The sequence below is a fragment of the Amphiura filiformis genome, unplaced genomic scaffold, assembly GCF_039555335.1.
Source record: "Amphiura filiformis unplaced genomic scaffold, Afil_fr2py scaffold_238, whole genome shotgun sequence".
Lineage (NCBI taxonomy): Eukaryota > Metazoa > Echinodermata > Ophiuroidea > Amphilepidida > Amphiuridae > Amphiura > Amphiura filiformis.
Genome location: NW_027305702.1, coordinates 25,996 through 39,494, shown reverse-complemented (window position 1 = coordinate 39,494; position 13,499 = coordinate 25,996). Strand labels below are relative to the sequence as shown.

The following is a 13,499-nucleotide window of genomic DNA, read 5'->3' as shown; positions in this document are numbered from 1 at the left end:
AAAGTTAGCCAGTCCTTACTTTTTACCACTAACGTTAGCGACCAGCCTCCGTGCTCAGGTTTGCTTACTGGGCTTGAGTCGCGTGTTGGGGGGGGGGGGGTGGGCCCCCCCCTCCTTTTCTCCTCGCTTCGCCTCGGCCCTGTCGGGCTTGCCCTTCCCTGGTGACGGAGCGGGACCCACACCCGCTCTGTTTCACCCACAGGGAGTGCTCACGATCTTCTAGATGTCTTTCTTTTGCTTAGGACTCTCCGAGTTCCAGCTTGACGATTTGGATAGGCTCCGTCATCGCCATAAGACGAAGAAGAAATCTACCAAGAGCACTGGTAAGGTCGATACGGTAGATTCTGCTGTGACAGCCCCTATGGGTCATGGCAGGTCTGCTTAAGGGGCTCCGGTCCCCGGACAAGCAGGCGGTTCCTTCGAGGGACTGCTAAGCGCGTCCAAAGGCTCAGCAGCCAGCGAAAAGCACTGACTATACGCCGGAGCAAAGTAGCAGGCAGCAGAGCGGTAACCACCAGCGGAAACCCTAGCGGGTTTTGCAGCAGGAGGATACCAGTCGTCACGGTAGATTCTGCTGTGACAGCCCCTATGGGTCATGGCAGGTCTGCTTAAGGGGCTCCGGTCCCGGACAAGCAGGCGGTTCCTTCGGGGACGGCTAGCGCGTCCAAAAGCTCAGCAGCCAGCGAAAGCACTGACTATACGTCGGAGCAAAGTAGCAGGCAGCAGAGCGGTAACCACCAGCGAAAACCCTAGCGGGTTGGTAGCAGGAGGATACCAGTCCTCTAGCGAAAATCCTCACGGGTTTTTAGCAGGAGGACACCCGTCTGTTGCAGGCATATCTACAGGCTCAAACAGCCACAGTAGTAGCCAGCGACGGGCAGCATGCAAAGGTACCCGGGCTTGCCTGGGTTGAACCCTAGCATGCATGGGTTCAACAGAGGCGATACCGCATGGCTAACGCTGTGGGTGTAGTCTTAGCAGAACCAACTGGGGTTGTCACACGGCAGCGTTCCATGGCGGGACCGCCGAGTGATACCCTGGGCCCTAGAATAGCTGCTGGCTGTCCACAGGGACTGGCTGGCGATTATTCAGGGGTTGGGCTCGCAGTCTCTCACGGGACAGCGACCCAGGTGCATTCGGTGGCAGCTACAAAGGCGAGCCGGCTTGACTTCAGTGGTAGCCGCTATGCACCCGCCCATAGCTGCCGTGAGTGGTCCGCCACACACAGCGACCTTGGGCGGCTCTAGAGGGTACAGTAAGTAGCTTGAACAGCCTAGCTGATCAACAACCCACTTATGTCCTCGAGAGCCAGCGGGGCGTGGGTGATCCATTACCGTCAATGGGTCAATTACCCTCTCTTGATCGATCACTGTCAAATCAACAGGGCATAGCTCCATTGATTGACGCTGCCTATTCAGGTGGCGAGGTGATTGATCGGGGTATCACGCTCAGCTACCCGTGGTACTAGGCAAGCTCCCTCTAGCCAAGGGACAGCCGGTATAGCGGGGTACCCATACGCACGGCTTGATCCCCTTGCGGGGAACGCAGTGAGGCATGGGTACAGTGGTACACAGCGGGAGCCCTCACGGGCACCTACGCTAGTACCGCGCCGGTACCACGCCAGCACACAGCTTGATCCCCCACAGCAGGCAACGCAGTGTGGCGAGGGTACAGCGGTCCACAGTTGGGAACCCTCACGGGTACCCACGCTGATACCGCACCGGTACCGCAGCACCCGCCTTAGTCGCCACAGTCTCTGTGGCAACAAGGGGGGGAGGCGGTGCTGGTACTACAGTACCATGGGGTTACCCTGGTGGCGGATCCTTTCAGGGTCAGCTGCCGGCTGGGTATGCCCGTGGTACCCGCCGCAGGGTGTTTCTTCCACGGCCTAGCACCGTGGCAAGTGTCGCCTAGCGATGGCCACGCAGTACCAACATCAGCTGTTGACCAGGCCAGCCGGCATGGAGCTAACCCAGATCTTGATCAGGGTAGGCCCGTGCTGCTAGCGCTAGGACGACGGCTGCGAGCATGCGGACCCAGTGGTGCCATGGCGGATACCTCAGGGTCTTGCGGGAGTACTCCCTCTTCTGCTGGCAGGTAGTCGGCGAGCCACACAGTGGTTATGCCTTCTTACCCGCTTTCAGATGCCCGTCCTCAGTTACCGTCATCATCGGAGCATGATACGGATACTGTGGGCGAGGGAAAGGAGTCGGAAGCTGAGTCCGGTAGTGACATCACTACAGTCTCCGTCCCCCGCTGCCCCGCGAGTGGAGCAGCAGCACTGATCTTCCTCCGGACACCCCCTAAGGGGGAGTCCATGGAGGAGGACCAGGGGATCCTTTCAGTAGGATGCTCAGCTGCTGCTTCCTCACTGGGGACGCCTGCACTCTCATTCCCGGCAAACCTCACGGGTAGATATCGTAGGGCTGTCGAGCTCAGTAGAGCTATGGCGCCGCGTGCTTGCACGCTTCCTCTGCGTGTAACGCGGGAGGACCACGGGACCTACCTGAGGGGATCCGAGAGGGACCCAGATGTCGTCAAGCGTATCACGCTCAGACAACATCTGAGCTCTTCCGCGAGGTGAGCCTATTAGCGGTGCTAACAGCTAGCCTCAACGAGAGCTCCATGGGCCTAGCCCATAGGGTGTCCACTCAGCGCGGGGAGGGGCCTGCCACTCCAATCGCTCAACGCGATGGAAAGGCAGGGTCCTTTTCTCTTTGGATGCTTCTGCGCTACGGTGGAGGACCGTGCAAATAAGCTACCAACGGGAGCACTCTGAAGAGGTCGGAAACTGCCCTTACCATGGGTAGGAGCTCCGACTTCAGCAGGCCGTGCACCACCAACAGTACCCGAGCCCACTACCTCTGCAGCACCCATTTCTGGGAGGCGCAAGGGTAGCACAGGATCAGCTGGCAAGCCCGAAGAAGAGCAAGCGCTCTTCCAAGGGAAGCTAGGCAGAGCATTCCTGGGGGCTCAGCGGTTTTTCCACAGGGGATCTCCCAGTGGACGACCGCTTATGGCTTTCACCCAGAGGTGGGAAACCATCTCTGTGAGCGCCTGGGTATGGTCAGTGGTGAGTGGGGGTTACAGGCTGGCAACCCAGTCTCCCCACATTCGTCTACACATTTCAGAGGTCCACAGTAGTACCGTCAGGCGGCCCCCAGCGCCGGGCACTACTGACAGGGATCACACAGCTTCTCACGAAGCGGGCGATTGTCCCGGTCTACCCCCGTTCTACGGGTGATCTTGGAGCCATTGGCTCCAAGGAAGACAGCGACGGGAGCCCCATCCGAACCGCAGGCTGTTGAACACGTTCTTCAGGCCCAAGAGGGTCAGAATGGGGACTCTCGCCTCGGTGCTAGCCTGCCCCATCAGGGGCATGGGAACAGCATCGCTAGATCTCTCGGACGCCTATCTGCATATGCCAATCGCCTCTCAAGATCGGAGGCATCTGCGCTTCTAGGTACAGGATCAAAATTACCAGTTTTGATACCGGCCATCCGGCCTGGCCATCTCTCCCAGGGTGTTTAACACTCTTGGTCAGAGCGGTGGCAGCGTACCTGAAGCACAGGGGTGTCAACATCAGTTGCTACCTGGACGTTTGGCTCATATACGGACGCACTCCACTGAAGACTACGGGTCTCATGGGGTTGATAGTCCGTAGGGTGTGGGACCCTGGATTTTTGATCAGCTCAAAAAGTCCAGCGTGGTCCCGACGCATGAACACCACTATTTGTAGGGGCCGGATCACCCTCACGGAGGGGGTCGCGGTGCTCTCAACCGAGCGGGTGGCGAACATGGTGCGGTGTGCCTGACTCTTGGCCGAGTCTCGGGCAAAACCCGCTGTGGCATGGATGAAGGTGGTAGGCCTAATGGCCAGTATGGTAGACCTCGTACTGTACTGCCGTTTCTACGTTAGGCTTACCCAACTACACCTTCTAGCCTGCTTGCAGGCCCAGTCGTCACCAATATCCCTCGCGGTTCCGTTGTCGGAGATCGCGCGAGAGAACTCTGGTGGTGGACCCATCAGCCCAATTTGACCCAGGGTGTCAGGTTTCCTGCACCCCGGTATGTCACGTAGTGACAACCATAGCGTCAAGACGGGGCTGGGGGGTCCACATCCACGGAGACTCCGTCTCGGGCCTATGGGGGCCATAGAGACAGAGTTTCACATCAACCTCCCTCGCTTACGAGGAGGTGATCGTGGAATCACATACCGTTGTCCTGACGGATAGCACAACCGTGGTAGCCTACCCCAACAGACAAGGGGACTCCGGGCCACCACGATTGAGCCTGCATGCACGACACCTGATAGGGTGGTGCAAGTTCAGGCAGATTACGATGAGAGCGATACACATCGCGAGGCGTCACCAGCATCCTCGCGCACAATCTGTCACGAGGAAGGGTGTCGGGACCAGCAGAATGGTCCCTTGCTCCGCAGGTCGCTCAGACGATCTTCAAGGGGATGTACCACCCCTCGAAAGATCTGTTCGCATCTCATCGCAATCATACACTGCCGGTGTACTGCTCAAGGGTCGCGGACCCCCAAGCATTCACCGTGGACGCTCTGTCCATAGACTGGGGAGGGATGACAGCTTATGCAGTCCCTCCGATCTCACTACTCATGAGGGTGGTGGCCAAGATCGGGTGGGAAGACTGCATTGTCATTCTGCTAGCGGCAAGGCCGCTGGCACTCCCAGTACCAGATCTACTCCGGATGCCGGAGCGGAGGTACCCAGTCTATCACTAGAGCACCTGCAGTTAGCTGCATGGCCCTTACCAGGAACACGCAGCGGAGGGATACTTTTCATCAGAAGCTGTTTTTCTCATCGCCGGGCTAGGCGGAAGTCTACCCTCCGTCACGTATAGCCAGAGTCTGGCTCCATACTACGCTTGGTGCAATGAGACAAATAGCTCTCCGCTAGAACCTCTGTGCTGCTAGTTCGGAGTTTCTGACAGAAAAGTTCCAAGCAAGACTTCAGCGGGCCACTGGGGCCAGCTATAAGTCAGCTGTCCTCTCCATTCACCGAGGTTTCGAGACGGTCGACTATCATAGCCGATGGTTACCTTATTAGTCTACGCCCGACGGTATGTTCAACGAAGTGTCTACCAAAAAGGAAAGTGATCCTCCTAAGGGATCCCAACACAGTCTTAGATTACCTTAAGGGTCACCCTTTTGACCTTCCGTCAAAAGCGACGCTTAAATACGTAACTCTCAAGATGGCTTTCCGGTTTGGCGTTGGCTTCGGGACGGCGGTGCTGAGTTGCACACGGTCTCGAGGTTAGCTTCCGCGTTCACAAACACTGGAGCGACACTGTTTCGGGCGCTCTGTTCTCGTGACTACGAACGGCGCGGTGCATACCGACATTCGTCCCTCTCCAATCCCCAGGGTTGGGCAAGGTTCGGCTGAAGCCAAAGATAGGCTGGGGTGTCCGATAAGGCGCTGCAGCACTATTTCTTCGAACACAAGCCTTGCGAGGGACTCACGACCGCATTCATCACCCTTACAGAGCCTTTCGGTCCAGCCGCTGTCGCAATAGCTGGTCCAGGTGTTGGTGGGGTCCGGGGATCGCGAAGGTTTCAAGCGTCCACGACCCACTCGACACGAGCTATCTCATCATCTTGGGTATACCGTTCGGTTGTCCCTTGAGGAGATCTAGTAGGCGGTGTCCCGGAAGCCACCTTCGCCCTTCTCACGATACTTCCGTTACGTTAGTAATCAGAGACGGGCGGAGGTTTACCGGGACATTGTTCGGGCGATCATAATACGGTGGTGTACGGGTACCAGGTTTTCAGACTATACAGAATACTCAGCATGGTAAGAACCAGTGTCGCTATTCTTAACCACCAAACTTATTAAGTAAGGAGGTTTATGTCTGTGATCGCGTGGTCTTTTTTGTTTCCCGACCGTTGGGGAAAATATTTTCTGACCTCGCGAAAACCATCGTTACCGCCCCGATCCCTGATCAGATGCTGACCAATCTTGTACCTCCATCCGTCGGTTACTTGCTAGATCGATCTTTCAGATGTTGATGCAAGAAGTATCTTAATCAACATCGAACGGTAAGATCGACCGGTGTACTGAGTCTAGTCCCAAACAAAAATGTTTGGTAGACTCATAACCGGTGCGATCTTACCTTTCCGATGTTGATTATCCCGGACCCGGCCACCCCCTACAAGTTTGGTCCGAGTAGGGGATCCCAAGTCGGATAAGGGCGATCATATGGTGTGACGTCACCTTTTGGGTGAGTCCACCGGGGATCGGGGTTTTGTTATTTATTCATTTATGTGGGACAAAATGACTATTGGTTTTTCCGCATCTCGGGATCGATGCAAGAAGTATCTTAATCAACATCGGAAAGGTAAGATCGCACCGGTTATGAGTCTACCAAACATTTTTGTTTGGGACTAATTTGAAACTTGATTGGTGTAAAAATTCATAATATTTGTGATGTAACGCTAAGGGTGGCGAGGTCAAAACACGTGGCCATGTACATTGTACAGCGCCAGGGTTCGATTTAACTTGTTTCATGGAGCAAAATTATCCCCATTTTGGACAACCTGCTACACAAATTTCAGCTTGTATAGCAATTTTTTACAATGTAAACATATGCAAATATTATAAGATCTTCGCCTAAATAAGGTTTTCGCTAAAAAATTGCTATGCAAATTTTTCAAAGTAAATTGAACCCTGTACAACGCCCTCGTTCAGTTGTAAAAATTCTTGAAATTTTGGTCTGTCTTCATCCAGGGGGGTCACTCCCATTGTGGCCTGTACACCATCTGTGATAATCAACTTTTGAAAAGCACCCTAAACAAGGATTTAACCCTTGGCTAAAACGATACCCTAAACAGGTAACACGTGCCTGTTTTCACATCATAAACAGGGTTTTTATTCCTTGCATCAAATTTCATACCCTAAATTTCATTTCCTATACCACCTGCTCACATGTACAATATGAACATGTACATTGTACAGCGCCCTCGTTCAGCGGTAAAAATTCTTGAAATTTCGGTCTGTCTGCATCCCAGGGGGGTCACTCCCATTGTGGCCTGTACACCATCTGCGATAATCACCTTTCGAAAAGCACCCTAAACAAGGATTTAAGTTACCCTCGGCTAAAACGATACCCTAAACAGGTAACATATGCCTGTTTTCACATCCTAAACAGGGTTTTTATTCCTTGCATCAAATTTCATACCCTAAATTTCATTTCCGCGTATTAGCAATTGCAATTTTGCTACCCTTTTTCCAATTGTTCATGTTTTTGACACCCTAAACACGATACACGCGTATCGTGCCTACCCATGAAAAACTACCCTTTTTACACGTTTTTATTATCGCGGATGGTGTACAGACCACAATGGGAGTGACCCCGGTCTGCATTGCATGGCCTACATGTAGTTTACAAAAAATGATAAACTTTGGAGGTGCATTTTTAAAATAACATCTTGCGTCATCATGATCCCAACATTTTTTGAAGTACCAAATGGTTACATCACAAAAACCAAGATAAAAGTTGGGAAGTTGATGGTGCACAAATAACAGCAAATTCAATGTTTTGATGAAAAGCTTCCTTGTGCAAACTTCAAGCATCATAACGGGCCGTGTCATGCCTTCGAGATCCCAAGACAGTCTGAACAAGTTTGAAATTAAAGAACTCTGTGGTAAGTTTCATTTTCCAGCAGAAACTTTTTGGGATATGGATGGTGCACTTCTAAGTCAAAGCTCAAAATTTCCTATTTTCAGGTATTTGTACATGCTTACATGTACATCTGCGTGCCAATGTCACCTGACTCTCAGAATATAGCATCTCATCAAAGAAGATATAATTCTCTGTCAAGTCGATTGTCGAATCGATCAACCGATTCGGAACTTGACCTGATCGTTCAGACAATATATTTTATAATTACATGTAGTTACAGGGGACCAAACATGCTTGGCCCTCTGAAAAGTCTCAAAGACAATCGCTGTTGATTGGTGCAGCCCATGTTCATGAAATTGGTGGGAACAACTTGCAGGTTCATGTAATTTGGTGGGAACGTCCACTGTAGCGACACAAAAATACCAAGGTCATTTTGGGGTCGTTTGGTGTCATCCAAATTTTCCATACAATGTTGCAGGTTCATGAAATTTGATATTGGGGGCCCCTGTCTGACTAGGGAGGGGTCACAAAAAAGTTTCAAAATGTACCTATAATTTAAGCTCTTGCCATGCAACCTGCAGTTCTGCAACTCATGAACTACATTTAAAAGCGACCCACCAATATCCTGTGATGTAATGATCACAACCATATAGACAGTGTCCGAAATAAGCACTTATCCTCTTGTCCTCTTGTCCAAAAATCACTGGGGACAACCATATTGAGATATGTACTTATCCTCTGGACAACCACTATATTTTACCTCTTAAATATGACACAATTTGGGGACAACCAAAATGTTTTGAGGACAAGCAGAATTAATGCTTTAGTTGTCCTCGGGACAACCTCCATATTTTCCTTGAACCGAAAAAATTATGTTTATTTTGGTTCCATTCATTCTTCAGATCCAGAGCTTAGTGTGAAGGAATGGAGACAGACAGAGAAGGACATCAGCATAGAACTTGAGGCCGGAGAGGGGATTGGGGACAATGACGTAGAACTTACCGTTAATGCCAAACTCTGTAAACTCAGGCTCAGAGGTAAGAAAGGAGTTACACAAATTGAATACCTGAGTGGAAGAAGGGCCCAACTCCAATTTTTTACAAAAATGAGTTAGACCCAGCATTTTATTGCCAGCAGACAGTTCTTCCTTGTGTGTGAAAGATGAGCCAAAATCCACTCTCTAAATAGTCTTCCACGTACACTTAATCATGGTTTTCATGGAAGAAAGGCCCAACTCCATGGAGTTGGGCCCTTCTTCCACAAATATTGGGTTAAAAAGGAATTTTGTTCATCGGGCATGAAATCTGCTTTTCACTACAATAAACTTTCTTGCTAACATATTACATGCTTCTACTTGTGCAATTAATGGATATTTACCAAAATTCTGTAGCTATTTATAACACAACTGCTTACGGAACTGGCACTTGCAGTATACTAGTGGAAGAAGGGCCCAACTCCAGATCGTATTATATTAAGCAGGCACCCAGGCTTTTTTTACCCCATGGTTGCCCAGTTTTGGCTCCTGGTGTGTCCAATATTTTACAAACTATAGGACCAGGAGCCATCTTTGGGTCCAGAAGCTCATTTTAGCTCCTGGTCCAGGCATACTTAATATAAGGCTTGCCTGTACCGTTGCCATGGAAACATCATATATAATTTTGAATGTATGTAATATTGTATGTTCATGTATAAAAGGTCTCCTGAAGATGAAAACATTCTGTCTATAAAACTTTTCCAAATATTAATTTTTTTCTTAATATCTCAAAAACAGTTTTGATGGAGTTGGGCCCTTCTTCCACTCAGGTATCAATTGAAAACATTGAGTTGATGAAATTGGAGGTGCATATATTGCACTCCCCATGAACAAACAGGAAGGATTGTTCATGTACACGTCCTATTCTTCTATTCTACTGTGATTATGTAATAAGGCCTTCTAAAAATAAAATTTGGTTTCCGGTAACCCTCCCGTCCCTCTTTTTTAGTGCCTTTTTATTAGATTTTGGGTCAAAATAAAATTGTGTAGATTTTTTGCTTTCCCTTTAGAAATTGCAAATGTTTTATTAAAATGTTGTGAAATTCTAATGTCATAATTTGCTATATTATTTAGGCCTACAATTTTAAACTCTAGTTTAAAATATAGTTTTAAATTTAGTTGGATTTGACACTGTTGGAAATTTTGCCCGTTCTTGTGTTTATTATACCAAGAGATGTCCCAGACATCGCATGTTGAGCTCATGAATAATTATTTAAATGTTAAAATATCTGTATCCTAGCTATCCGGTGTGAGCGTGGGAAAATACTTTTTATTTTGATATTCTAATATGCCTTAAATGATGTTTTTATTGTATTGCTCTTGATGTAATTTGTTGTAATATGTGCAATCGTATGATATAATGTTTTATATGCCTTTTTTATTGTGTATTATATGTATGGCCTTGTGCCACCTGGGAACCAAGGGAGAACAGTGCCAGTGCATTGATTGGTCACCCCAGGTTAAATAAGAAATAAATAAATAAATAAGTAAATTTTACCCGGGGAAACAAGATCATCGGGGAAATAATACTGGTGGACAAATAATTAAATTTAGTTATCAACGAGTGAATTGATACATGATGATTAAATTTTGGAATATGACGGCAGTTCCAATTGTTATTGTTTTGTATGTCGTTAAAACAAACGTGTCATTGCTGATAAATACATGTATATGCAGCATTCGGAACCGCATGGAGATCGTCTTGTCATAAATGCGTGACGAGTTAAGTACAGCTTCCAAATAATGGAATATGAATGCAGGTTGTAGAGATATTGCCCATACTTGTAACATGTATTGTATGTCCAATTACACAATAAATGAAATAGTTCTAAATAAAATTTAAAAAGATAAACATCCACACACAAAGTAAGTTGTCTTTAGACTCTATTATGAATCATTAACACAATACGACATAATAAGCAGAAAAACAGCAGCATTGAGGGTCTATTTTTTAAGTATATACTTGTTGAATTTCATATTTCTGCCATTTCCCACCACCATGTGACCAGTCTTATGAGCCATGAGATCCAGGGTAGTCATTGGTTTGTTTTTGTTCTTTGGCTGCCCGATTCCCAGTGTTCCTGATTTCAGCCCTGATAACAGCACTGAAAAGGTTGAATTCAATGAACTTTATGATCGTGCGATTTTGTACTCCCTGTCTGTATTGTAGGTTCATATGTGGTGCGATCAAGCAAAATCAGTCGGAACTCGTAAATATATAAAATTGTCAGTTTCTGATAGGTAGTAAAAAGCATTTACAAATCTGCATTTTGCAGAAAACCCCATTGAAATTGAACAACCAGTTCCAAAGATATGAGCAATTAAAAAGTTTCCAAAACAAAAGGAAATATTTCCTTCATCTGGCTATATCTCAAAATCAATATTGCCGAGTTCTGACTGACTTTGCTTGATCGTATCACATATATCACTTTTGGTACCAAAATAATTGCACACAAGTTCTCTATGCAAAGATACCTTCAGTTTTGTGGTCGCTTGTGGAATACTACAGTTTCAGTCTTAGAAGAACGGCAGTTGTTTACATTTTGAGAGTATGCACAGTGTAAACACGGAAGTGGGGTTCTGATTGGCTGATTCAATCGTCTGACAATAATAACAATAGACGTGGTTATCTGATTGGTCGATTACGCGTCAAAATGTTGGTCGGCACAAAAAAGCTCCGCGAATGTTGCTCATTAACAGGGGATTTGTGTCAATCTGAGCATGGGACTGCCATTCTTGTCTGAAACCGATTGTACAGTTATGAATGTTTAAAATGGTAAAACACCCCGTATAGTGACTCCATAGTAATTATTGTTATTGTATTTTTCTTCTCCAGATGGAAGAGAATGGCAGTGTTATTTCTACAATGACATTGACAGTAATTCGTGCAAATATTCTATCAAGGATAGTGTGATTGAGATCCAAGCACATAAACTTTCTAAGTGTGACGAGTGGCCTACATTGCAGGTGAGAAAGAAAACAAATTTATCTAATACTAAGCATTCCAGTTGGAAACTGATAGAACTGTACATAGAGTTTGAATTTGATGAGAATCAGGGAATGGATTTCTAAAATATCAATTTTGATTCTCCTAAAAGAATCATCGTTGATTCTCCTAAAAGAATCACTTGTAATTTTACTAAAAGAATCAATTGTAATTCTCCCAAAAGAATCAATTTTGATTCCTTAACAGAATCAATTTTGATTCCTTAACAGAATCAATTTTGATTCCTTAACAGAATCAATTTTGATTCTCCTAAAAGAATCAATTTTGATTCTCCTAAAAGAATCAATTTTGATTCCTTAACAGAATCAATTTTGATTCCTTAAACAGAATCAATTTTGATTCCTTAACAGAATCAATTTTGATTCTCCTAAAAGAATCAATTTTGATTCTCCTAAAAGAATCAATTTTGATTCTCCTAAAAGAATCAATTTTGATTCCTTAAACAGAATCAATTTTGATTCTCCTAAAAGAATCAATTTTGATTCTCCTAAAAGAATCAATTTTGATTCTCCTAAAAGAATCAATTTTGATTCCTTAACAGAATCAATTTTGATTCCTTAAACAGAATCAATTTTGATTCTCCTAAAAGAATCAATTTTGATTCTCCTAAAAGAATCAATTTTGATTCCCCTAAAAGAATCAGTTTTGATTCTCCTAAAGGAATCAATTTTGATTCTCCTAAAAGACTCAATTTTGATTCCCCTAAAAGAATCAGTTTTGATTCTCCTAAAGGAATCAGTTTTGGTTCCCTAAAAGAATCAATTTTGATTTGCCTAGGTAATAAATGCACCCCTTTCCGAAAATTTCATGCCCCGGGGCATTTATTAACGGAAATGAATAGATTTTATATAAAATGTAAGATATCAAGTCATCATGAGAGGTCTTCAGATGCTACCCTGAACAAATCAGTCAGTCACCTTAGGATAATTTGCAAAACCTTTTGACTTAGAGCAGTTTGAGATTTTTGAAAGTTAACTCTTAGCAATAAATACACAAACTCCATGTGTTTTCACAAAATAAGTAATTGTGTTTATCTTGAATTGTTTTATTTTTTAAAGATTACTGAAGATGGTCAAACATCAGAGGGTCCAGAAGAGGATGACGGTAAAGAGAATGACAATGGTAAGTTTGTGTGAGTGAATTCACATGTCTTCATTGTGGGTCCATAGTTAGACTATAAAAAAATTGGACCTGGTGATGATTGTCTGTTGCTCATTGCAAGTGTATTGATTGTGTATAATTGCATGAGTGCTTACTGCTCCCTGGTATCCATGTGTACAGCCATCGTTATGGACAGCGTTTACAGTATTTTTAGAAATTGCGTATTTTTTGTGGAGCACCATATAGCCAGGGGTGTGAGAGACCAGATTTTAATCTGTTTCCAGATATTTTCATTTCAACTTCCAGATTTTTTTCTACACTTGTTGTGTACAAAAGTATGTTATGGTTTAAATAATTCAGATTTTTTAGCTTTTCCAGACCCTAGTGAAAACATTTTGTACCCAATTGCAAGCCAAAAGTGAAATAAAAGGAAGCACTTTTATTAGACAAACACATGTTGGAAAAAGTCCACAGGGAAGGGAAACTAATTAGGTTAAAAATATAGTATGTGGTGTCCAAAAGTCTTGTGTGTATGTTTACAGTAGGTGTCTCCCTGGTTTGTGTGCAAGTCTGCTTGAACGTGTAAATTTGTAATCAAATTCTGTATCTGCTTTTTTTCTTTCAGAACATGTTATCAGTCATGCCAAGAATGACATATTTGAAAAGGTAAGTCATTTGACAGAACATAATAATTATGAACATTTATGCATA

At 45.7% G+C, this 13,499-nt stretch overlaps 1 protein-coding gene across 1 annotated transcript in view; it reads left to right on the top strand.

Annotated features, from left to right (window-relative positions):
• LOC140145371 (ubiquitin carboxyl-terminal hydrolase 19-like) overlaps positions 1-13,499 on the top strand; it is a 51,118-nt gene that overhangs the window by 13,234 nt on the left and 24,385 nt on the right. The window contains exons 2-5 of the mRNA XM_072167121.1: positions 8,550-8,684; positions 11,517-11,647; positions 12,746-12,809; positions 13,414-13,454. Coding sequence (XP_072023222.1) covers positions 8,550-8,684; positions 11,517-11,647; positions 12,746-12,809; positions 13,414-13,454 — 371 coding nt within the window. The remainder of the gene's footprint in view (positions 1-8,549; positions 8,685-11,516; positions 11,648-12,745; positions 12,810-13,413; positions 13,455-13,499) is intronic.